The sequence below is a fragment of the Columba livia genome, chromosome 3 (genome assembly GCF_036013475.1).
Source record: "Columba livia isolate bColLiv1 breed racing homer chromosome 3, bColLiv1.pat.W.v2, whole genome shotgun sequence".
Taxonomy (NCBI): domain Eukaryota; kingdom Metazoa; phylum Chordata; class Aves; order Columbiformes; family Columbidae; genus Columba; species Columba livia.
Window position 1 is genome coordinate 10,599,657 of NC_088604.1, and position 25,485 is coordinate 10,625,141.

A 25,485-nucleotide genomic window follows, 5' to 3' on the forward strand; every position below is an offset into this window, starting at 1 on the left:
ATTCCCGGTACAGCTCTGGCTGGAATCACAGTGCAGAGATGTTAAATGGCTGCAGACACAGTCTGTCCTTGCTGCTCCTGGAGGGACTGAGCACAACCTGCACCAGCCCCTTCTGTGCCCCGCTGCAGGGGGGAATCATGGAATCATAGAATGTCCTGAGCTGGAAGGACCCACAAGGATCATTGAGTCCAACTCCTGTCCCTGCACAGGACAACCCCATAGTTCACACCGTGTGTCTGAGGACATTGTCCAGTCTCTTCTTGAACACTGTCAGGCTTGGGGCCGTGACACCTCCCTGGGGAGCCTGTTCCAGTGTCCAGCACCCTCTGAGTGAAGAACCTTTTCCTCATACCCAACCTAAACCTCCCCTGGCACATCTTCCTGACATTCCCTTGGGTTCTGTCACTGGTCACTAAAGAGAAGAGCTCAGCCCTGCCCCTCCTCCTCCCCTTGTGAGGGAGCTGTAGACCACGATGGGGTCTCCTCTCAGTCTCCTCCAGGCTGAGCAAACCAAGTGACTTTAGCTGCTCCTCACACGGCTTGCTCTCCAAACCCTTCACCAACTTCATGTCCCTCTTCTGGACACTCTCCAGTAGCTTTATATCTTTTTTTATCCTGTGTCACACAGACCTGCACACAGTGCTCCAGGTGAGGCCGCACCAGTGCAGAGCAAAGCAGGACAATCCCCTCCCTGCCCAGCTGGCGATGCTGTGCTGGATGCACCCAGGACACGGTTGGCCTCTTGGCTGCCAGGGACACTGTTGGCTCATGTTCAACTTGCCATCGACCAGAACCCGCAGTTCCCTCTCCACAGAGCTGCTCTCCAGCATCTCATACCCCCAAGTAGGAGAGCAGATGTCTTTCACAACCAAAAATCTGGACCCTAGCAGCAATCCCATCATCACAGCCATCTGCGAGGGTTTGTGAGAACTTAAATTGGAGATGAATTTCTCCAGCTAAGGGGTAGTTATGTCGTTTGAAGGTGATGGGAGTTGTTCCAAAACAACTTAGGGCAGGATTAAGTCCATAGACATTTCAGTTTCCATCACACACCTCACTTCACCTGCCCGTGGTTCCTCACACAAAGTAAATGAGGCTTTTTCACACTCCTCAACAAAGCATCTATTGTTTGTACAACAGCTGGGTATAATTGTCGAATACCTTTTTATTTTTGCCTTCAGCCTCTACTGTGCTTTCCCAAGCCCCGCTGACTGACTTTCTTGTATAGTTCTGACCTTCCTGCAACTTTAATACCAGGCAGATTGGAGAAGTCTGTCCTAACAATTGCAGCTATTTCTGCTTATTTGTGACGATCATGGTTATATATTAATCGGTATGTTTTCATTCTAAATTCAAGTGTAAACTTAAGCAGAACCCAAAGTCAATGTTTATATCTTGTAAACCTCTAAACATCAACATTTTATCTAATGTGTGTGTGCCTGTGTGGAAGCACTTGTTCCTGCGTTAGTCATCCTTGGTACTGAGGAGTTCCTTCTGTTTGATGTTTGAAACAATAAGTTATACAATATTTCCAAGATTGCTGTTGGCAATAGTTACCGGTAGAAAATATGTTTTCCCCGGAGGAAATTACACTGCTGTTTGGTATTATTAGTTTTTAGAACTGTTTTCTGACTCTTTCTGAGGAGTGACAGAGATTTCTTCCTACAGAGCAAAGGATAAACTGGAAAGGAAACTAGTGTTACACTCCTTTGAGGAACCCTGCAACAAGAAGGGCAACTTGCCAGGAAGAAAAATCTGACCAGATAGTTGTACATTCCCCAAGGAAAACCTGTTTGCAAAAGTTCGACCTACTCTTTGCAGAGCATTTCAACTTAGCATGGGAATCCAACCTAGAATTGATTCATCACTTTGCAATCAAGCAATTTTGCTTTAGAGTTCTGAAAGAGGCATATTACAGCATGTCAAAGTACAGGTGAGCTCTGTTTCACATGAAAGTAGTACCTGTTTCCCGGAAGATAAGATTTACCCCAAAAATAAGCCCCAGCATGATTTTTCAGGATGCTCAAAATATAAAACCTACTTCAAAAATAAGCCCTAGTTACAGTTCATTAAAAAAAATATCAATTTAAATAGTGCTCAGGCAGCTATACATGTAAAAAAGTAATAAGTTGTGGAGCAAAAATTAGTATAAGACCGTATCTTATTTTCAGGGAAACAGGGTAGTCTTTGGAAGTAATTGTCCCATTGAAGTCAAATTGCTTCCTGCCCCTACTCTCTGCTTGTAGCCCCTCAGAAGGACGAGCAAAACGCTTCTGCAACTCAGTGTTGAACAGTCATGGATATAGAAATAGATCGTAAAATCTGTGGAGCAGAAATTATGGGTTTTTCTTATAATTTGAATAGCCTGACACTGAAGCCAACCCCTGACTGGAACCTTTAGCACTCCCACACACTATAACTAATCCTTAGTTACAAAATAATCCAACCAGGCAATCAGTTAGGACTCTTCCCTTTTGCTACGATAACCGTCAAATTGTCATTTATTTCTGTGTTGTCCAATTTACCTTTACAGAGGCCAGGAATGAGAATTAAAATTTTCCAGTGTTTTGCATATTTTAAAATATTTCTCAAGCATTTTGTAACACCAAATTATTGTGAAATTATCCTTCTGACAGGCAGTTTTACTAAGGGAGGTGTCAGTGAAGATTTCTGAGAGAAGGAGATTAAGAATTTGTGGAGGTTCTCTGGGAGTCCCTTGTGTGACAGAAGAAAGCATCATTTCAAGCTTTTCTATGTGCAGTACCTGATAAAATGTGTCCCCAGTTTCTACTGTGGTCCTCAGCCAACACACACAACAATCTAAAGTAACAGCAGTAATAGCAGTTAAATGGCAAATGGTGAAATAGCAGATGCGTTCTGCGAAAAACGTGACAGTAAATGATGGGTTTGCAAGGCAGAGCATCAGAACTGTCCTGGGAAACTGCAATATCAATGTGGGAACTAAAGATGTATGGAAACAAACTATAGAGAGTGAGAAACTAATGACAGCATAATGAGTTTGCTTATTTTTCACAGGGTTATTAAAACCCTATATTTCCTTGAAAGAATATTTGCTGGTATGCACGGGTGTACGGAGGTTGGAGCGCCATCAGTCAGACCAATGTCATGGGGGCTTTGGCTTCCTTAACCATGAAAAGGGGGTTAACATTGAAAGATTTAGTAAAGAGGGCTTGAGGATGAGTTTAAGGGGAAAGTTTTATGTAAGAAATGTGGACTAACTAAACAAAGTTGTAGCGACTCTTCAGTTTTTTACCTGAATTAAGCAGAACTGATGTTCAGTGCTTGCGACCCTGATAATACAGTACTAACCTAGCAGGATATTTTCTTAAAGATGGTGACAACTGTTGCTCAAAAATTAGTTCAAGATTGGATGAATAATGATTATTATTATTATTATTATTATAGTAATTGAAGTACACTATTAAGTTACATAGGAACTAATATCTGGACATGAGATCCAGTCCCTCACTTCCAACAATAGTCAGAACAAAAATCTTCCGAGAAAGGAAAAAAACTCTGCTATAGAAAAGTCTCCCAATTAATTGTTCTTAGGGGTAAAGGCTTTAAGATCTGAGGCTTTTGTAATAGTCTGTAGCTCTAAATTTGGTTGCAGTTTGTTAAGAGAGTTCTAAATACCTGTTGACTTCAGTGTCTTTTGCTATCAATTGCTAATTTATTTGCCCTCAGATGTTCTTACTAGAAAAAGCTGTATCCTATGTGCTGGATCATATGTGCTGTAAAATAGATTTCCTTTTATGGGTCCTGATATTTCTACCTGTTAATGCTCCTTTATAATACAAATGAGTTGCAAAAGATTTTTGAAGAACTGAAAGGATTTCTTCTGGACCTGGTTGCACTTCAGATTTGTGGGTTTTAATCATGGTGAGCCGTCTTTTATTAAAAAACTATCTGAAAATACAGAAAATACCCAGAGCCTGCACCACAGTCACAAGAGGATCACAGGTTTCTTATGTTCCAGTTCTAGCTAAAGATAGTTTCTTCATTTCGTGGTGGAAAAAATGACAATGCCTTACTATATGGTGGCCTTAGTGAGACAGCATAAGAAATCTCTCCACTCTCTGTATTCATCTGCTCAGGGGATCGGTTGGACAAAATATGGTGGGTAGTGGCACCAGATTTACATTTGGGAAGCATGATGAAGGTAGAGCTGTGGTCTCCTTTTCCTCTGGATTTGTCCGCTCTGGAAAATCATAATGGTGTGTTCTTCCAAGGTTACTGCTGTTGAAATTGTGCTGCCTGGACCTTGAAGTAAAAATTTGGCTTCATGTTTCTCCCTGTACCCATTCCAGAGCATAACTCCTACTAACTTACAAAATAGAGCAATATTTTGATGTGTGGGACTTAATAAATTTGCACGGAGAGCCACAATCTTGTTGATAGAGTCAACATAATCTGAAGCCAACAGCAGTAGGGAAGTGAAGTGAGTTCGGGTAACCCTTTGTAGTCTTATGTTTATTTTAGTCTGATGAACAAGCTATTAAAGAATGTGTGTGTGCATCCATTAAAGTGTCCAGATTGGGGCTATCTTCACAACCACTCATTTTTGTTGGAAAAGGAACTATTATGATTATTTCCTGAAATTCATTAGCCAATGAAGTTGAAAAGATTTTTTTTTTCTTTCTTATTGTCTCTGTTGTTTCATTAGTATGGCATCTCGTTCTGTCTATTCTTTCTGTCACAGTAAATTCATCTCCTTAGCCCAGCAGAGAATACAGTATTGTTTTTACATAATTGAGATACCGACTACAGAGCAAAACCACACAGAACGAGATCTCGTCATGGCACCACAACACAGAGTTGATTTTTCAATTAATCAAAGTCATGTATATCTCTCAAAGTTTATCAGCATTAAGTTGGAAATACTTAGCCCTCTTTTATATTTTATGAATATGTGCACCATGTGTTAAGTCCTGTTTTTTAAGCTTTCTTTCCATACAGACATAGATCCAACTCATCTTGAATTTCCACAGGCAACATAATCAGTTTCTAGTGTTAGTTTGCCATTGATTTAGCCCTAATCTAATCTTTTTCCTTGCAAATAAGCACGCAAATGATCTTTGGATATTCAATAATAAAGCAAGAAGTTTAAAGACTTCAGGAAAAACACATACTTCAGTCCAAGTACAGGAAACCTCTGTATTGCTTCAAGAATCAAGTATAAAGAGAAAGTTTATCTGTCCCGAGTTAGAATCTTGTTTCTTCCCTGAAATGAGCACAGCTTTCCAAGGTCCAGCTGAGACCTGTTGATATCCATAGAGTCAACTGACAATGTACTGGTGTAGGATATAGCTCTAAAATCTGTAGAAAGTAATAATAACTCTGTGAGACATGTCTTTCTTCAAAATCAGGAAATATGCTATTGTATATGTTATTTACTTGTCTGCATTGTGGATTTATCAATGTGTTTGAAGTTCAGCTCAATAGATACAGGTATTAATCTAACAACTGGCTAATTGAATTGGTGGTTAAATAACCCTAAGCTCTGAAAAGCTTGATTGATTTAACTCATTATTGTTTGAGCAAACTAATAATTTAGCTGAAAGATATTAAGTCCTTGCTGTGACACTTTAGGTTAAAGAGCTACCAGTGATATAAAGCACTCCTTTCTTTTCTGGATCCTTGATTTGAGTCCAATCAGGGTTCCTCCATCACAAAACCACCACAAATAAATCAAACACATTTTGGCACAGTTTGTCGTCTCTGCTTAGCAAATGTGTGAGACTAAACTGACACTGATCCTTAATCACCTTTAATCCATGGAGAGGGAATGATCCGACCAGGGCAAGAGAAAGGTCATTGGCAGGATCATGGGGAGAAAGTAAGTTGGCAGTTAATTTCATAAGCCTGACCTGGGAATAAATGAAGGGCTTCTGGGTGTATAAAAGATCTGCATATAAAAAGTTAGGATGTTTAAGAAGGCATTTATATGTTAAAAAGCATGATAAACATGATATTTGTCTGTTAAAACTTTGATTTCACTTTAAGGCTTTATTGTTTATGATAATTATATAATTAACAATAGATTTTTTTCATCATTAAACTCTGATGACCTGGTTATAAATTACAAGGGGTATCAGCAACTTGAGGTGGAATAAAATGTAATAAAAATGCTTTGGAGTTCTCCTGCTGTCACCAGGTACATTGCTCAGTTGTTTTTTTTTGAGAAGTGCTTTTCCTTTCCTAGTTGCTGTGTGAAGGAATATTTACAGAGGCCACAATGCTGCAAGGATTCATGTTAGAAGCTTCTCTTTCTTTGCTTTGGATTATCCCACTAACCCAGGCCAACTCATAATGTGTCAGCCCACATAATGCACAAGTACAGATTTGAAGGAATGGGACTAGACAATAAAAATCAAGAAAAAAAAACAGCTGAAATTGTCTTTAGGTTGTTTAACCAGATAAACAAGTTGAATAAGCAAAAGTGCATTGACAGGAAAAGCTAAAGAGCTTCTAAACATTCCTTTCCTAGAAATCCTAGGCTGATTCAAGACCAAATCTTTAGGAGCGTGTTTCCCAGATGGGAATCGAGAGCACAGAGGTACTGGGCTTGTGCCATACAGGATGAGGAAAGAATAAATGTTATTCCTTTCTTCCAAAGTCTTTTTGGGAGAACACTGCAGTCTGTGTGTCCTCAGTGGATAGAGGAGGCTTCTTGAGACAAATCTCTGCAAGCCAGGGTTTAGGATTGAGTGCCAGCCTTGATGTAGCAAACTGTCCGTTCCAAGTAAAGTGCTCTCAAGTCATTGTGTGGGTCTCTGACAGGAGTTCTGTGGTGCTGACATTCATGTCCATGAGAACTTCTTTATCATTTTGGGGTCTGAATATTGAAGTTACCAAAGGAACCAATATATTTGGTGTTCATCTCATTTACATGTCTCATCACAGCTGTGCTGTGGTGGGGTCCTTCAGATGCTGAATTTATCACTGATTTATCACTGGTTAATTCCTCCTTCAGCAAGCAGGTAGAACTGGTTTGCTTTCAGTAGAAAACTGTATCAACTGCACAACTTTTCATAAAGCTCATTCAAACACTGCATACACCTTCATTTTATGACAAATCAGCTCACTTCATTTGAACCAAATATCAAGGATTGATGGAAGACATACATGAGTTGGACTTGATGATCCTTGTGGGTGCCTTCCAACTCAAGATATTCTATGATTCTGTGATACCTATTTCAACATACAGGACAGTTCTGATCCTTCAAGTGTTTAATGTTATCAATTCAAGCATTCCTGTTAATAGCAAAGAGGCAGCAGGTCACATGCAGAAGTGTATGTGTGCACAGAATCGTGTCCTCTAAGTCTTTTGTGCTGGCTTCACTAAGCCAGTTGAGAGAAAGATTTGAAGTTCAATAAGTAAAGTTTTCTCACAGAGACACATCTTGACTTTGGGTACTTACAGGCCAGCCCTTGCGTCTGGTTTTGATGTATTCTTCATTGGATAGCTTTGAAGTTTTTGTTACTTGCTCAGTCTAAAATACAACGTTCAAGGTAATACCGGGCGAGTCTAAAGGGACGTGATCAATTTGGCTCTATAAATTTCATTATTGTTAAAGAAATATAATTTTCAAGGAGTAATTAATAGTCACTATGTTTACACAATGCTTTTCACTTCAAGTATTTTTAAGACAGTCTACAAAAACCACTTCATTGTCATAGCAGCCTGAAGCATGTTTTTCAAATGAGGAAACAGAAACACACAGATTTTGTAATCTGCACAGAGTTTCGCAAGACCTCAGTGGTAGTTCAGGAAAATTCCTTACCTTTCACATGTAATGATTTTTCAAAATGCTAATTTCCATCTTATTTTGTCTTTACTAAACCCCAGAAGTTCCTTTCTTCAGTGAGTAGTGCAATCTAGTGGTGAATGCCAAGCAGATTGAAGCTACATGTTCTGCTTAACTTCAGCATGGGCACCAAGGTCACAACTCCGACAGAACTTCCACATAGCCCGTTATGGGTATTCCCTACGTTTGCATTTTGAGCCAGGGTATAATTTGAGCCAGTGACTAATTGTGCAGATTTTGACGGGACAGCTTCATCACTCAGGACGTTCAGCACGTGGGCTCCAGGTTGCATTTTATATATTACATGAAACAATGACAATCAAAACCAATAATTACTTTTCAACGACTCTTGGTAGTGATTTTGGGAATGTTTGGAGATTTTCAGGTCAAGCAAGTGTTAGCACAGGTTAGAAGTCTTTCCAGAGACTGTAACACCAGGTAGCAAGCGCTGACAAAGAGATCTGACAAGACGACCTTCCTCTGCGTAGCCTAATGAAAGATTTCAGAGGCCATTCGTTTGGTATGCGTCAGCTTCTGGTTGTGCCCGGTTCACAACCTGATTTTCAGAGCTGCTGAAATGCTCATAGTAACAGTCCCTGGGAGCCTTTCGAGATTATTTTCCAATTACACACAAAAAGCGAGTGAATTCTTCTGAGTTATTTCCTTTGAAAAAGCAGCTCAGTATTTGTGAAATAAGGAAACAGAACGAGTTTTTTTGAAAAGGAAAGAACTAAATATTCAAAAAATGCCAAGGTTAGCAGAGTATAGCATTAGGAAATAGCAGAGAGATTTCTCCCTGAACTTGTGATTTAGCTTTTGAGAAAAATAGCTTTTCTGAAGAAGCCCGGGTTGACATTCCACAGCAGCGAGAGAGAATGTGACTGTTCCTGCTCTATAATGGTATCTCTTTCAGTATAGCTTCCCATGGACATTAAGCATCTTACAGTGTCATGTGGAATAGAGGGCAGCAGCAGATTTAGGATATTTTGATCTTAATAAAGATTTTTACAGTGTCTCCTGTTATGTTCTTATAACAAAATTTGGGAAATCTGACATACCTGAAACAACTACTACACAGATGTGTTATTGTTTGGAAAATGGGATTTAGGAGGATTTTTGAAACTGGAAGGATGTAGCTGGTAGGGTTTTATAACAGTTTTATCTTCATTCCTTTACTATTCAGTAGTTGTGTTAGGGATGCAGCTGGCAGAATACAGCGTGTTTACTGAGTTTACAGGTAGTTCCATGCTAGAATATGCTGCAGAGATGCTGAGAGGGATAGGATCAAAATTACCTTCATGAGCTACGCAAAGTGGTCTGGCAAGGAGGGGAGAATGCTGTCCGTCATTCCTCGAAGAGCCAAGTTGTTCTGTATGTAAATTAAATACAAGGATGGTAAATCGCTGATTAAGCAGTAGTTCTGCAGGAAACAAACAAACAAACAAACGAACTAAGAATATCGTGGGTCGTAAGCTTCTGTGGGTCAATATGTTGTGCCGTAAAGTGAGATATGATTTTCGTACATAAGAAGAGGTACATGGGCTGAAAGAACCACAGCTCTGCTGCTGAAGAGAGACACTCTCCAGCATGAGCTGAAATACTGTATCAGTAAAATTCAAGAGAGAAATGAGCCACTGAATGTATCCAGAGGAAATCAAGCAAGAATGATAGCAGACATAGAGGATAGTATCTGGAAGGAGAGACTTGGAGGTTTAAGTTATCTGGTCTTTGTAGATATTTGCTCTAAGATTAATTGCATGAGCTGTATTCATGATTAGAGAAGCTCAGGGCAACATGCTTAGATGTGAATGTGGCAAATACATATGCATATAGTTTCCTATGGCACTAAGGTTCACAGTTAATTGCATATTACATTAAAAAGTACTTCCTTTTATTGTTTTGCATTGTAATGTACTATGCTGTAAGAGAGGGGAAAATAGTGTATCATGAAGTATCATGAACACGAGGAGCACATCTTTAATTGTACTTCTTTGACTGTTTTCACCACTGTTCTCAGATTTGCAGTGTTAGTTTTACAGAGGCTGTGATTCTCGGCACACACAGTTCTTCAGGTGTGGTCGTGTTGTGTGATTTATATAATCACAGTATCACAGTATGTTTGGGATTGGAAGGGACCTCAAAAGATCATCTAGTCCAATCCCCCTGCTGGAGCAGGAACGCCCAGGTGAGGTCGCACAGGAACATGTCCAGGCGGGTTTTGAATGTCTCCAGAGAAGGAGACTCCACAACCTCCCTGGGCAGCCTGTTCCAGTGTCTGTCACCCTCACTGAGAAGAAGTTTTTTCTCAAATTTAAGTGGAACCTCTTGTGTTCCAGCTTGATCCCATTACCCCTTGTCCTATCATTGTTTGCCACCAAGAAGAGCCTGGCTCCATCCTCATGACACTCACCCTTTATATATTTATAAACATTAATAAGGTCCCCCCTTAGTCTCCTCCAAACTAGAAACCCAGCTCCCTCAGCCTTTCCTCATAAGGGAGATGCTCCACTCCCTTCATCATCTTCGTTGCCCTACGCTGGACCCTCTCCAGCAGTTCCCTGTCCTTCTGGAACTGAGGGGCCCAGAACTGGACACAATATTCCAGGTGTGGTCTCACCAGGGTGGAGTAGAGGGGAAGGAGGACCTCTCTCGATCTACTAACCACCCCCCTTGTAATACACCCCAGGATGCCATTGGCCTTCCTGGCCACAAGGGCACAGTGCTGGCTCATGGTCATCAATGGCATTGCAGAATTCTGTATCATCATCCTCCTATGATTTATGAAACGTAATATATGATTTTATTGGAATTTTGAGTAAATGGGCACAGTAGGCAACAGTCATCTTAGGGGTCTTTGGGTTTCTGATTCCCTTGCTTGCAATAATTTAGAAGCTTGTAAGGGAAAGTAATATTTAGGGGTTTTTCTGCATGTATGTTGCTTACCATTTATCCAATTTGAATTTCATTTGCTAGCACATTGATTGTTTTCTCTCTTCTTTAGGTCTCTAAGATTTCCCACTACCTGGTCCTCATAAACTAACTAACATTGTGTCCTGTGCAATTGCTATCAATAAACTACTTATCCGTTGACCAGATCATTAAGAAATAAGTTAGCCATTATTTTATTACAAAGCCAGACTAGTATATTAGACAGGATTAATCCCACCTCAGTTTAGGCATTAAATTCCAGTTAAGGTCTAAAGGCCTTATCACTGAAAAGAAAGTAATCTTGAGAGGTGATCTAACCTACCCCAGAAATTATACTTTTTTTGTATTTGTGGTGAATCTAGACCTTATTCCGTGCTGTGATGAAAACCAGCTAATCTAATCCTAATCTTTTTTCTTGCTTCCAGACTATTGCTTAACACATTACAACCTTTCATTTACACCTGTTTAGTTTCAACCAAAGGTTACTGTATGAAATGTAGCAGAAAGCTTTTAGAAAACCAATCATTTTTGTCACTTGGTTGAGCTTATTGAAATGTTCAAGAAATTACAGATCAGCAAAACGCCATTTTGCTTTGTAAAATCAGTAGTGATTAGACACTGTTTTTAGCTCCCCAAACCACTGGACAGGGTGATTCTTATGTACCAGGATTGTTATTAGCTCAGCAATTCTGTATTTCAGGTTCTTCCAAACTCTTAAATGTACCTTCTAGCCCTGATACGTTCTGAATTCTCCACTGTTGCTGCTTCTTGATACGTCACCACCCAAAGAGTAGCATTGCCAGAAAAAGATTACACAGAGCAGAAACCTCCTGAATGTTTTGAACAAGAAAGGTGTATGCAAAACAAAAGCAAAATCATTTGGCTTCCCATCAGTGTAATTATCTTCTTTAGCAACTCCCTTAGCCTGTAGAAATTCTGCTGTAGGCCTCTTGTTTCTGATATACCTAAGGAATATTTTATTGTTTATTTTTACGTCTTTTAATGTTTGTTCTTGGAAACCTACTTTTGCTCTTTGCAATTTCCTCTTACTTAGTGCCTGCTGAAGTTTAAGTTCCTGTTTATTGGCTTCCCTAGGATCATGTTTCCAAAATTTGAAGGATTTCTGTTTGGTTGAAATAGACTCTTGAACCCTGCCATTCATCCGGTTGTGCTTAATCCAGCCTTCCTGGTTCCCTTCCTTGCACAGGACACAAGCCTTCAGAGACGGTTCCTTTTAAAGGAGTGTCCTTATTGCCTTTACTGTCTTACAGTTTTACTTTTGGGATCTTTATGACTAATCTAAGTTTGCTAAGTGTGTGAATTCCACTTCATTTCTTAATTTTTTGCCGCAAAAAAACACACGAGGAACTCGAGCAGAACACACCAAGAACAAGAGGTAGGACAAAGAAGCCAGTAAGATGGGACAAGAGAAGCAGGGGAGTGTTGTCTGTGCCCGCTTTTGCTGTATGACTGAACTGGAGGTGGAGAGCTGCCTGCAGAGTCCCAGTGAAGCTGAATTAACTGGTATGTGTCAGGTTCTGCGCTGGTGGCCACCCATATTTTCATCCCTGCCTACATCCACTGCTGATGCTGCAAGGCAATCACAAAAGTTCTGGCTGCAGTTAGGCTATCCACCATGTCCTACTGACAACAACCTTATTCTGGACTGGAAAGTAAAAGGCCTGGCCTGTTAAAATCCTCATATAATGGCTTGGGTACAGGTGCCATGGCCACAGATACCCTGCCAAATCCAGGCTCTTGCGCTTAGTGAAATCTTACCAATCCATAATAAGCCACATCCATCACTTGAAGAACCAGCGCCTAGGGTGGCAAAGGCTGCTCCCCATGTTCTGCCCTTCCTTCTGACACAGAGCAGTGCTTTTGACAGAAAGGTGCATTTATAAGTAGGAGTTTGAGCATTAAAGTGATATTTGTCACATTAGAAACAGGAATAAAACTGAAATTAGTGAAATACCTATGGAATTCCTCATTGTCTTTCATACCTCTTCATGTTTTCCTAGATCGTTTTGGATGGTGCATTCTGAGATATGTTCTAAACACAAAGGTGTATAATTCATTACTGTTTGGAGCTGAATTGAGAAAAAGAAGACCATTGTTGTGGCATTAACTTAAGAATGCCAAACAAATGGACAGACTTTTGCCAGCTGCACCACAGGATTAGGTGACTGGGTTGCTAGACACAAAAGCGCACAGGGTCTCCTTTGCCCAATAGAATAGGAGGGGACCAGCAAATTTGCTGGATTATCTGTATGATGTCACATCTGCAACCCTTTCGTCTTGTTTAGGAAAGGAAGAACTTGCACTAGCTGCGTTCAACTTTTATTTGAAAAAGACAGAGTTCTGCAGGCTTATAACTGAATTGCATCTTCTTTGGCTGCTCACAAATAGATAATGCTTTCTAGGATTTTTTTTGTTTCTCTTGAGAGCACTGGCTTTGTCTTTTAACATTTGATCTCTGGAGCCATCAGTCACCTCTATGGTGGCGTTCTGTTTCCTTAGAGCACTGCTGGAGTTCAACCAAATCAGTGTTTTGGTCACCACCAAAGACCTATGTGATTGCCATTTCCTCCATTATCACACGTTGTGGGAATGTATTGCTCCTGGCTCAGGGCAGTGTCAGATCCAACACTGTCATTAACTATTTGTTAACAAAACTTTGTTGGTTCAAATTTTAAAAAGTGTCAAGAATCTTTCAATTTTCTCCTGGTTTTCAGGAGAGGGTTTAATATTTTAGGATACTTTCAGTCATTCTAGGGCCTGGAAATTGAAATGCCTTAAGGTAATGTAGCCATTCTGTGTCTTCCATTGGTTTTGCTAACTGGTGAGAAAAGAGAATATTTCCCTTCATTCCCACATATAGGTTATGAATGTCTCTGTGATCCAACAAGCACAGAAGCTTCAGGTTGTGAGGACAGGAGGGGCTTGGCTGTTTTACCAGCACAGTAAGCTGACTGAGAAGAAAAAAGGGTAAAAGAAGTGCTAATTCAGTACAGCACAGATGTCAGAAATGGATACCTCCCGTTAAAACTGGGGAAGTCTGAATCACCCTCACTGTCTGCAGACATCATGCAATATTGATGGTCATGTAGCAACTCTTGATTCTGCAACTGAACACATGAGGTTCGTTCTAGCAGCAAAATTTATAATCTAACAGGCAGGTGTCTGTTCAAAGCCAAGGTTTGAACTCTGCGCTGAAGTTTCTTGCTGAGCTTCTGTAGGTTCTGTTGTAACAGAAGCCAGAGTAGGTGGACACAGTGTGATTCTTCTGTGTCAAAATGTTTAAATCTATGAATATTTAAGCATTCAGGCAAACTGACTCACTTTTCAGAAGTATTTAGTTCCTCCTGCTGTCTAACATACATGGGACCTGACAGAACTCAACACCTCATAAAATTAGACTGCTTCTAATTATATGTCCAAACATTAGTCTCAATCATTTCTGTCTCTGAAACAGTATATTGCAGGCCAAATCACAATAAATAGTACAGAGTCACTTTTAATACTTTACATTCCAGAAAGGTAAGGCTTAGACATTTGGTGTCCAGTTCAGTCCTGTCTTGGTAAGTACCATCAAATCATGCAATATTATTTCAATGATACTTGTATTTGCTATTATTTTTGTTATTTGTTATGTTGAATATTTTAATTACTTGCATATGGGCTGATTGAGAAGTCTGTAAGATAGATTAATAGAGTTGTGTTCCAAATGTATCTTTTCCATTAATTATGGAATTAACTCATGTGGGGTGACTTAATTTAGTCTATATGCCTCTTTAATGATTCAGTTGGGTGAGATAAATTCTGCCCTTTCTTTTCAGTGGGATTGTCAAGATGATGACTGCTCTACATGCCTTACCTTTTTGCAGGGTTGGGCCCATATTGTTTATTTCTAAAAGATTTGCTATGTACTTACATTATTGCATATTTCTTTTTTCTGCAGCAAACATCTTGTATATGGCAAGCCAAGAAATGATGAAGGTTGTGGAAAGAGACAGTACAACCATAAAGCAAAATTTAAAGAAGGTAACTATTTAATCCTCAGAGTTTTCACAGGAAGCCCACATGCATGAGGAAATGTTATATCTGGTTATATTTGTGCAAAGCCAGAATTTCAGCAAGCTTGGTTCTGCTTTTATATTAGTGTAATGCCATTGACTTTGGAGAAGCCGTTAAGGGGTCACTGACAATTGAAGTGTCATTGATCCATACCTTTGTAGATGTAGCGTTCACCACTATCAGATGTAGTGTCCCATCTGGTGTGTTTTCCTTGGTGGAGGTGGAACAGCCCATGTTGTGGCTAAGCCTGAGATGTGGTTCCCAGCGAGGCCGGTGGTTGCCTGGGTTCTGGTCAGACAGGCAGGTGTCCAGCCAGGACATAAGCACAGGCTGATTGACCAAATCCTCTGACTTTGCTGCTGAACAGGTCAGGCAGAACATGTACCGTCTGTGTTGTGTGGTGTCAGTTAACATCATGGGATTCTACAGGCTTGATTTTTCCATGACATCAAAACATAATGGAGAGGAGTCAGCAAAATTACTACAGCTCCACAGTTTCAGTCATTCAACCGTAAGAGAAAGATACAGAAAGTGCATTCCTTGGGGACTGGAACTACTGCTTTGCAAGTAATGAAGTAGTTTTGGGGACCTTTCTCCTGCACTGAACTTTCTTGTCTGTGCAGATTTACTGCTGAAAGAGATCTTGATACAGCTTTGGTCTGGACCGATCACGTTCTCCCAGCCAGTTCCCAGGCACGGTTCAGGGGTTGGCACAGGCCACGAGCTGTTCCTAATTGTAGTTTTGATGTGGTCACTCTATTTTGGAGGCTGAGAGAATTTAATAGCATGGCCATGATCAGACAATTCCAGATGGCTTATGAGCCAAAAAAATGTCACATTTTATAAACTGCTATTGGTGTAGCCTCCCTGTGAGTATATAATCAGTATAACATATTATTCTGCTGTGTCCTCTTCCTTCCCTACATTTTTTGGTATCATCCCTGTGTTTTTGCTGGAATAATGATTCCAGCACTTTGCACTGGCAGAGATTTTCCTTGGAGAATGGAATTTTCTAGGACAGAGGTCCTAGATCTCTGTAAGATTACTTTGTGCCTTGTAAATAGATATAGTACAAAGTTCAATTCATAAATCAGTCTTTCTTTTTTGGCTGAAAATGGGTTTGTTTTTTACTTATCCCATTTGCCTTCTGTGCACTTTGAAAGGTATGTTCAGATGTTTCAGATCTAGTTTTTTTAAAGGAGTTGAAATAGCAGACCTGAACAAGGAACACTACACTGCACTAGGCATGCCTGGCTTTTCACATTTTTATTGCAGAGCATTCAGAGTTCTGCACTTCAGGGGATCTCAGTGAAGAAACTAAAGGGCTGATCTTGCAGACTGCAGATATTCTCATTGTTTTGAACACAAATTTCCATGGGTTGATCCAAAGCCCAGTGAACTCAAGGAAACTAGTTGATTTTGCTGACTGAATCACCTCTCCAGCTGTTAGGGAGCTACAGGGTTTGCCTGTTCCCTGAAGGAGCCATGAGCCCAGGGTGACCCCAGCACGGGGTCCAGTCTCACAGCACCCTGGTGGGGCAAGGTAAGAGGGTCCATCACAGAATCACAGAATGGCTGGGATTCGAAGGGACCTCTGGAGATCATCTAGTCAAACCCACCTGCTAAAGCAGGTTCACCCAAGCAGATCACACAGGAATGCGTCCAGGTGGGTTTGAATGTCTCCAGAGAAGGAGACTCCACAACCTCTCTGGGCAGCCTGTTCCTGTTTCTCCTCATGTTTAGATGGAAGCTCCTGTGCTTCAGTCTGTGCCCGTTGCCCCTTATCCTGTCGTTGAGCACCACTGAAAGGAGTCTGGTCCCATCCTCTTGACACCCACCCTTGAGATATTCATAAACATCGGTAAGATCCCCTCTCAACCTTCTCTTCTCCAGGCTGAGCAGACCCAGCTCTCTCAGTCTTTTCCTCATAAGAAAGATGGTCCAGGCCACTCATCATCTTCATAGCCCTCCATTGGACTCACTCCAGTAATTCCATGGTCTTCTTGAACTGGGAAGCCCAGAACTGGACACAGGGCTCCATCAGCTACAAGATAAAGCAATAAACCAGGTCCAGTGTCCCTCCAGAGAATCCAGTTAGGAGCCAAAGGAGATAGGGCCAGAGACAGGACTAGAGACCAGGCTACAACGTACAACGTGGGTCCAAAATCCATCCAGGAGGCACGGCCAAAGACATGGTGGAAGGCAAGCTGCAAGGTGGAGTCCATCCAGGTGACAAGCTATGTACAGTGTAGGTCCAGTGTCAGTCTAGGACACAGGACACAGGACTGGAGATGGATACTCCTACAACGTAACTTGAGAGGCAGAAACTAAAGGCAAAGGACAGAGATGGAGACCCTGGACCCATGGGCAGGTCAGAGTCCCAGGTGAGGCTGGAGAGGTCTGATAGTGCCCTGAAACTGAGGGTAAAACTCTGAAGGTCACCGTGTTAGGGTACAAAAATGAAGAGTTGACAAGATCAGGACTTGAGGTGCATTTGGAAATTTTAATCCCAAGCACACGTGCTTGAAGTTACTCATAAATTCTTTGTTGGATGAGGACAGTAATGGTGGCAATCAGGTGCAGCTCCAGTGACTTTAAGTGGTCTACTCAGATGCTTCACATTACATAAATACTTATTTCTTGTACTGAATGAAGGCCCATAGCCAACAGTAAGAGTTTGCAGGTGTCCTAGTCTGCTTCATCTGTGCTTTTGTTGACTCTGTTGATCTAAGTATGGCTTCAGCAGGCAGGAGCTTTTTTAAACCTCTGTTAACTTTCTTTTATTGATTCCTCATACTTTTAAAGTGGCAAACATAAGAAAACAAAAAGCTGAGACAAGCTTATAAGCAGTTGGCAAACAGAAGAAAAAGCAGGTCTAAAAATGAAGCTAAATGCTTCTCTTTTTTCATCTTCTAGTAATTTCTGGGAATGTAAGAATTAAGGAAAAATTTTTGAGTTGGCATTATGTTGAATTTGAAGTGTATTGACAATGAAAACGGGATTAACTTATAAAGGTTGGAAGTTTATAAAAACAGGAACTGTAGTCCAAGTTGCTATAGAACTGGCAAGCTGTCACTTCAAAAAATTTATGCTGTTTAGTAGTTGCTGTGATCATATGCTAAAAGCCAATCTTAACACCTGACTTTGCCAGCTGCTGTGGAATAGAAAAGTTATTTCTGGATCTTATTTGCATTCTGTGATCTGAAGAAGAAAGAAGAAGAGACACTAAATTATTCCAGTCTTTCCATGCCCAGGTTTAACTGTAATTATTACTAGTTAGGGACCAGGAGAAACTCTATCTCCAGGCCTCAAATTCTTAGTCTAACAATGCTAATTGCTCAGATTTATGTTGAAAGAATGGGAGCTGGAATATTGTTTGGATAATTAAGTGAGGTATTTCACTTATAATCTTCTAATGACAGAAGTTATGCACATTAAATACCAGTGGAGCTGTGTGAGGAGGATGGAGACCTGTCTTCTATTATAATAATATATCATAGAATATTTCAAATACTGGCTCTAAAGCTATGTGTCTGGCACAAGCAGTACCTGAATGTAGGCTTCTTATTGCAGTGACACAGAGACTTGTGATAAATCACTAAATCCATACAAATAAGGTAAGGGGTACAGATGTAAGATTAGCTCAGCTTTGATGGTTAATCATGAGGTGGTTGTGTCTAAGCCAGCTGAGCTACGTTCTTCCACTGTAATAACACCAACTCCCTTTCCTAACAGAAACTGGAGGCAAAGATACTACTGTATTTGAGGAAGTTTATTGTAATTTTTGCACAAAAGGAAGTGGGTGTAATTCCATATTGTTAAAAAATAGATCAGCGTGGAGCATGATGGAGCTTTTACAAATTGAATAAAAATTGTAAAAGGAAGGAGAAGATGGTTATGTTCGGCATTCACTAACATGCCTGTGATAGACAATGATATTTCCACATAGGGGCTCTCTATAGCACTTAACGTTTTAAATCTGCACCGTGCCACATTCATTGCTTTATTTTAAGACTTACTGACCCTATCAAGTGAACTTATAACCCTGTTGTAACCAAGAAGATACTGCATTAAAGGGTAAAAAGTATGGTGCTTACAGAGGAAAATCTGCTTTAAAAAAATCACCCCTCAGACTTTATATTTACTGAGAAATATTTTGTCCATTACTTCATGGATAGTACACAGTAGTCCTATTTTTAAGTGTAAAATCTGCTCCAAAGCTCATCTAAATCAATAGAAGAGCTCCCGCAGACTTCAGGAAGTCTTGGATCGCTTTGGCAGTGAACTTTCTGTGGTGGCTCATAATTTCTTAAGACCATAAATCATCTCCTCCAGCAACTGAAAATCATTATTCTTTTGGTTAGCATGTTAAACCGAAAAAAATGTATATGCTTCTTCAGCTTAGTTTTGCCAGTGGTCTGGTGTAGCACATACAATAAGTGTATAAGGAAATAGACAGGAAACATCTGACGTAGAGATACAAAGGTGAAAACAAAAAACAAAACTGTAGTCTAAGAAGAGCAATATTTAATCAAATGGGAAAAAGTATAAACTGGAAGTTTGTGGACACATGAACCTGTTTTCACTCAGATTGAGGAAGTCTGTGTTGTGGGTGGCTTGTAACCACATATATACGTGGTTAGGTGGGGAAGAAATTCAGTTTGAAAAAATTAAATGAATTAAGCATATTTACAACTTCCTACTTATTTCAATGGTGTATTTAGAATGTAAAGTAACACATGTTTCAGTCACACCAATAATACCATAGAAAATATATCAACTAAACAGTTATATGCAGAGATTTAGGGTAAAAAATGCAAAAATGAAGTATTTAATTTCCATTGAAAAGTGCTACATTTCTCTTTTTGAAAAATTGTCTTTACTAGAGAAAAATTTTAAAACTGAGCAACGAAGAACTATTTTGAGCCCTGAAGCAGCTCTTTTGATATTGCCCAGTGTTTTTATTTGGGTCTCTTTGGATGTCCACAGGGGTTTAGTATTAACAGTTATTCCCAGTGAGAGGAGCATGATCTGAAGAAAAGTGGTTGAAAGAATACTACAAATACTTTGCCTGCCCACCGCTTGAGCGAGTTGCTTGCCTACATTTGTGAAAAACCTTCCAAACACTCTTTCTGAATAGGTGCAAAGTGCTCTCTCAAGCCAACACCTCTTTTTTGGCTGCTCTCACATCCTCTTTGGCCTGTGCTCTCTGCAGGGGCAGAGTCGAAGTCAGGGAAACGACACATGTGCTTGGGGACTTTGGTGCCTGTGTCATTAAACCACAAGAACAACCTTCTCTTTGAAGCAACCAGAATACACCTCATTTGGGATCAGGAGTTTTTCTCCTCGGTGGAAAAGAATCCCAGTGAGCATTCAAAAACTTCAATGTACCACGATACACTTATCTGTGATATTTCACTTCTCCCCTAACTGAGCTCCTGCTAATATCACTCATGCTGTGTGGTATTCTAATAAATAAGCGATGACATTAATTTGCAGGGTTTTGGGGATGGTTATAAGGTGTGTGCTACACACAATGGGCAAAGACAGCAATATTTCCCCAGCCTTCTGAAGAATGCTTAGGAAGTTACTGTCCAACCGTTGCTACCCGGTAATCACTTACCTTCTCTCCCTCTGCCACAGAGCTCATTGCATGGCAGGGAACAAAATTGCTATTTATGGCCAGATGCTGATCCTGATGTTGCAAGAGATATCTGACTGATTCACCTTCAGTACAGTCTCACTGAACGTAGACAGTGTCAGGCTGATGTTCAGAGGGAAATACCGCTCACAGTGAATGTGACTGGAAGAATCTGGCCTGGTAATAGTATTGCTTAAATAGTGGTTTCGGGTCTGATTGTTTTTATTTTGGTATTTATACAGACTGAAATATGCATGTTCCTGATATGTCTAAATATATACCCTCAAAATGCTTTTAAAAGTAACACAGATAGTACAAATAAGTTAATCACCCTGATTTGTTGATAAATCCTGTGCATCCTTTTTAACAGGGCGTTTTTACTTTGCATTGAGTTAGACCCTTCACTTTGTGTGAGAAAGTGGATATAGAAGTGGCCTCACTTGCTCTCTTGGGTCTACATGCAGAGCAGCCCATAGCATTGCTACCAAACTGCAGCAAAGTTAAATAGCAGCCCCTTCCCCTTCCTCGATTTACCAGATTTCCAGTTAACACTGACAAAAGCATGAAAACAGGGAGCCAGCACCAATTCCCTTTGGTAGAACACCATACCTGATACCAGGGAGAGCAGCAGCGCATCTTGAATCACACGCAAAGTAGCCACTACGCCTGGCCGAGTCTCGGGATTTGCATCCTCATTTTTTCTAAAATGTTTCTCCACTCCCTTTCCAGACAGGGAAACTGGTTTTGTTTATTATTTATGTTGGTTTAACAAAACTGGCCATGTTCCTTATGTTAAATAAAATCTCCACAAGTACCTGAACTATGCATTACACCTTTACTACACCCTCTACAGGTTAGTATTTATAAAAACCTTGTGTACCCCAGGTTGTCAACTGCCTCTTCTCAAAGGGGTCCATCAGAAAAGGTTTAGCTTCACACTGCCCTTGGCAAGTTGAGAAATCTGAGTTCTGGTAAAACAAGCTGAGAAGCAAGTTCCAAAGACTTTGCCACCAAACCCACTGATCTCAACCACGGCAGGATCACAAGGGGAGAGAGATGGTGTTTCAGAGAACCAGATCCCAAAGCATTTAGGGCTTCCTAGGGCAGTGCCAGCTCTTTGAATTCTTCCCAGAAGCTGATTAGTAAAGCCAAAGTACAACTGAAGCAAGTCCAAAGAAAAAAAACACGTGTCTCAAATCAGTCTGTTCCCATGTCGTTTATACTATTCTTTTGGCAGGATAAGGTGGAGACACTTCCATAATTCCAGAGAACCTAAGTCATTTTCTATAGACGTTGATTGAAGCTAAAATTAATTGTGGGCTAATACCTTTTAATCTGGTTGTCATCTGAGAGCAAATGAAACTGTTTGCTGGTTACTGTTGAGAGATGTCACCCAGAGGGAAGCTGCTGTCTCAACCAGTGAATGCACACAGGAGCAACACTGATAAAAATTTAATGTATCAGAGGACAAGGATTTCAGCAAGGTCACTGGTACGGTCTTGCTTGCCATTGCACATGTGCTGCTAGTTTATATCCACAGAGATCAGTCCTTTGCTCTTTGCCATCAGCTGGAGAGGTGCCTGCCTGTGTAATAAGATCCTAAAGTTATTATAACATGTACCACATTCCAGAAAGATAGAGGAAATTCAATTAATATTTTTTAACTTTTTGGATTTGTTTTTCAGTGTTGACCTATGACGGCTACAGGAGAAGCATAAAAGAAATCTCTCTGTAATTTATACTTCTGTGAACTGTCATACATGGTAAAGCAAGTGCCAGTGAAGTCAAATGCAGGAAATCTTTATTATTTTCTTAGAAACTCTTTAAAATGTAAACATCCTGTTGATATGAATCTCAGATTCTTCTGGTGTTTACTTAGCAGCTGCCATCATTGTGCAGTGTCTGAGTACACATACCATATTACCGGGTACTAGGCTGACTTGTGTTTCATCTTACAGAAGCTAAGACTGAAAATACTTCTGAGCAATTTAATGTTAAAACAGCTTACAAGAACATTGCTGTTATTTTAAAACTATTTGAAAATTAGAAACTGCATAACTATCTCAAACACGGTGTTGGAATGGCCGGCAAAGATAACCCACATCCCCTTTACTCCGCCCTCATCGTCAGATCCTGAAAGGACATTTTAGTCACTCGTAACAAGCAGGGTGTTGTATCAGGAATCATGTCAAGTCTTTGTCATGTCCAGTGGTAGCTGCCATTTCCCTTCTGAGTCAGGAATACCTGAAAGTGTCAGCATTCAATGTTACAAAAGAATAAAAAATAATCCTCTCGCCTTTATGGCAGAAAAGTTAAAAAATGCAAATATTGAAAACTCTAATCCCAGAAGAAAAATAGAAAGAACATTCTATTTATTGTTTGGTAAATCTGTTTATTTCTAAGCTGCTCTCATTATTTTGGGGGCCTGACTCACCATTTTTAAATGCTTTGGTTGGCAGCAGTTTTCCATTGCTGGTACAGTGGTTGTGCTGACTCAGGATGTCTTTACAGCCATGCACAGTCCACAGGAAAATATGTACTGTACAGATCCATGCAAATCATATAGTGTTTCCTACCGTTAATGAGGATCCCATGTGTCTCTGGTTACACATGGTTTGTTAATTATGCCTGCCTGTGTGAGGTTAAAATGAAGACGAGAACATTTGGACTCTGGAAACTTCTGTTTAAATATGTTTAAAATGAATCTGTCTTGATATATTAGAAAAATAGGTAGCATCCTAACATCTGTATATTATGTGGCTGTGTGTGCCATAGGCAAAGAGCACAGATGTTTTGTCATTCAAACCGAGGCCCTCAGTGCCACAAACGACAGTCAAGTATCTGCCAGCTATCATATGCCCTGTACCACCATCTGGATCACTGGAAGTTTACACCTTAATTGCAACCCTGCTTTTAGATTTTATTGCATAATCCATTAATGGGGAAGCGTCTTGAAAACAATTCTGAATTCTGTTGGCAGTTTCTAGTTAAGAAACGTGTATTAACGTTTTCGATTTGCAGGCATACACACACAGACACACAGAATGCACACACCAACGTCTACACACTGAATAAGCAGACAAAATAACTGCAGCAACAAATAAAGTTCCTGAAGTCTTCCTGTTACCAAACTGTTCTTTGTTAGTTGGTTATAATGTGCCCAAACTTTAACTGTATATATGACACAAGTGTTTATCCTGCCTTGACTGTTTATTTTTTATTTCAGTCCAAAAGGTTCTACAATGTCTACAAATAAGGCTCAGGGGAAAATGCATCTTTTTCTCATGGTAAAAATTCTTGGCTTGGAGCAGGAATCTATTTATTCCAGTGCAGGGCGTTCCAGTGCTGAGCTGGTGTAGAGGGAACTGGTGAGTGAGGGGTAAACAGGGAGGAGGAAGAAGAGGAGGAGGAGGCATGAAGACACAAAGGCTCAGTTTCTTTGGCCAAGGGTAGGCTTCTGGTGCTATATGAGGGGGTAGATTTGAGCTACTGAGCAAGACTGGCACATGAGACACACGAGCTACCTGTATCATCAGTAGAGACCAACCAGACTATGCTACCATATTGATCTTAAGTTTTGTGAGATTGTAGAGTCATGTAGGCTGGAGAAGACCCTTAAGATCACCCAGTGCAACCATTAACCTAACACGCTACTAGATATTTATGTATGGGCACCTGAATCATGCTTCATGTGTTTACTTGTGGGAATCTACAGGTGCAGTAGGCATTAAGGTACAGATGACCTCATTAAAGTCAGTAGAAATCTATTGAAGAAGTCAAGGTGGAATTTGGCCCTTAAACATGGACATCTGGTTTAGTTTGGGGCACTGTAGAATATCCCCATCTGGCCTCCAGCTGTTCTTCCAGAAAGCTGTGGGTCATATCGGCCAGTCTTGTGCAGATGCCTTAGGTATCTAGAGCATGTCAAATGGCAGTAGGTACCTACTCTTAGGCACTTGAGTTGACCCTAAAGTGCAGCTTCACCCACCTTACAGTAGACACTTGCTGTTTCAGCTGAATAGCTTTCTAAGCTCCAATGACTTTATTGAGCATATCTTCCATAAGTGTGTGGTGGGAATTTGGATGCCTGGTACCCATATAAACACCACAACACAGTTACCTGTGTTTTTTTGCTGGACTGAACCCAACCCTAACACTAGGAATAACTGATAGTTTGAAAGATATTTGAGGGATAGGACTGGGAATAGAGGTTCTAGACTGATAAAAATGTGGAGAATTCCTGAGGCAAAAGGCAACTAGGGTTGGAATTGAGACTCAGAATGAAACAAAGAAACCAGAAGACTAAAATGTGGAGTTTGGCAGGGCAAGAATTTGAGACTAGAATAAGAAGCAGAAGGAAACTGGAAATGACTAAGTGTCCTGGATTTGGCTGGGATGGAGTTAATTTTCTTCGTAGTAGCTGGTATAGTGCTGTGTTTTGGATTTAGTGTGAGAAAAATGTTGATAATACACTGATGTTTTGGTTGTTGCCAAGCAGTGTTCATACCAAGTGAAGGATTTTTCAGGGAGAAGGCAGGAGATGCACAAGAAGCTGGGAGGGGGCACAGCCAGGACAGCTGATGCAAGCTGGCCAGAGAGATATTCCGTACCATATAGTATCATGCTCAGTACATAAAGCAGGAAAAAAGTAGGAGATTGCTGCTCAAGGATGGACTGGGCATCATTAGCAAGTGATGAGCAATTGTGTTGAGCATCACTTGTTTTGTATATTCTATTATTATTATTTTTGTTATTTTCTCATCCTTTCCTGTCCTGTTGAACTGTCTTTGTCTCAATCCATAAGTTTTGACTTTTTTTTTCCAATTCTCCTCCCCATCCCACCATCGTGGAGAGGAGTGAGCCAGCAGCTGTGTGATGCTTAGCTGCCAGCTGGGGTTAGACCAGGACACTAGGTAAGGAGAACAGAGCTGAAACAATGAGCCAAAGCCAGGTAGAACAGTCCTGAGACCACAAAGGGACAAGACAGAAGAAGTCATACCTTGAAAG

At 40.5% G+C, this 25,485-nt stretch overlaps 1 protein-coding gene across 2 annotated transcripts in view; it reads left to right on the plus strand.

Moving 5' to 3' along the window:
- The window catches only part of LDAH (lipid droplet associated hydrolase), a 125,006-nt gene that overhangs the window by 91,666 nt on the left and 7,855 nt on the right, over positions 1-25,485 (plus strand). Inside the window, exons 6-7 of one of the 2 annotated variants that reach the window (XM_065055785.1) lie at positions 14,722-14,804; positions 22,164-22,184. In XM_065055785.1, coding sequence (XP_064911857.1) covers positions 14,722-14,804; positions 22,164-22,169 — 89 coding nt within the window. In that variant the 3' untranslated portion in view covers positions 22,170-22,184. Of the gene's footprint in view, positions 1-14,721; positions 14,805-22,163; positions 22,185-25,485 lie in introns of those variants that run through there. The other variant, XM_065055784.1, reaches the window with a different exon arrangement.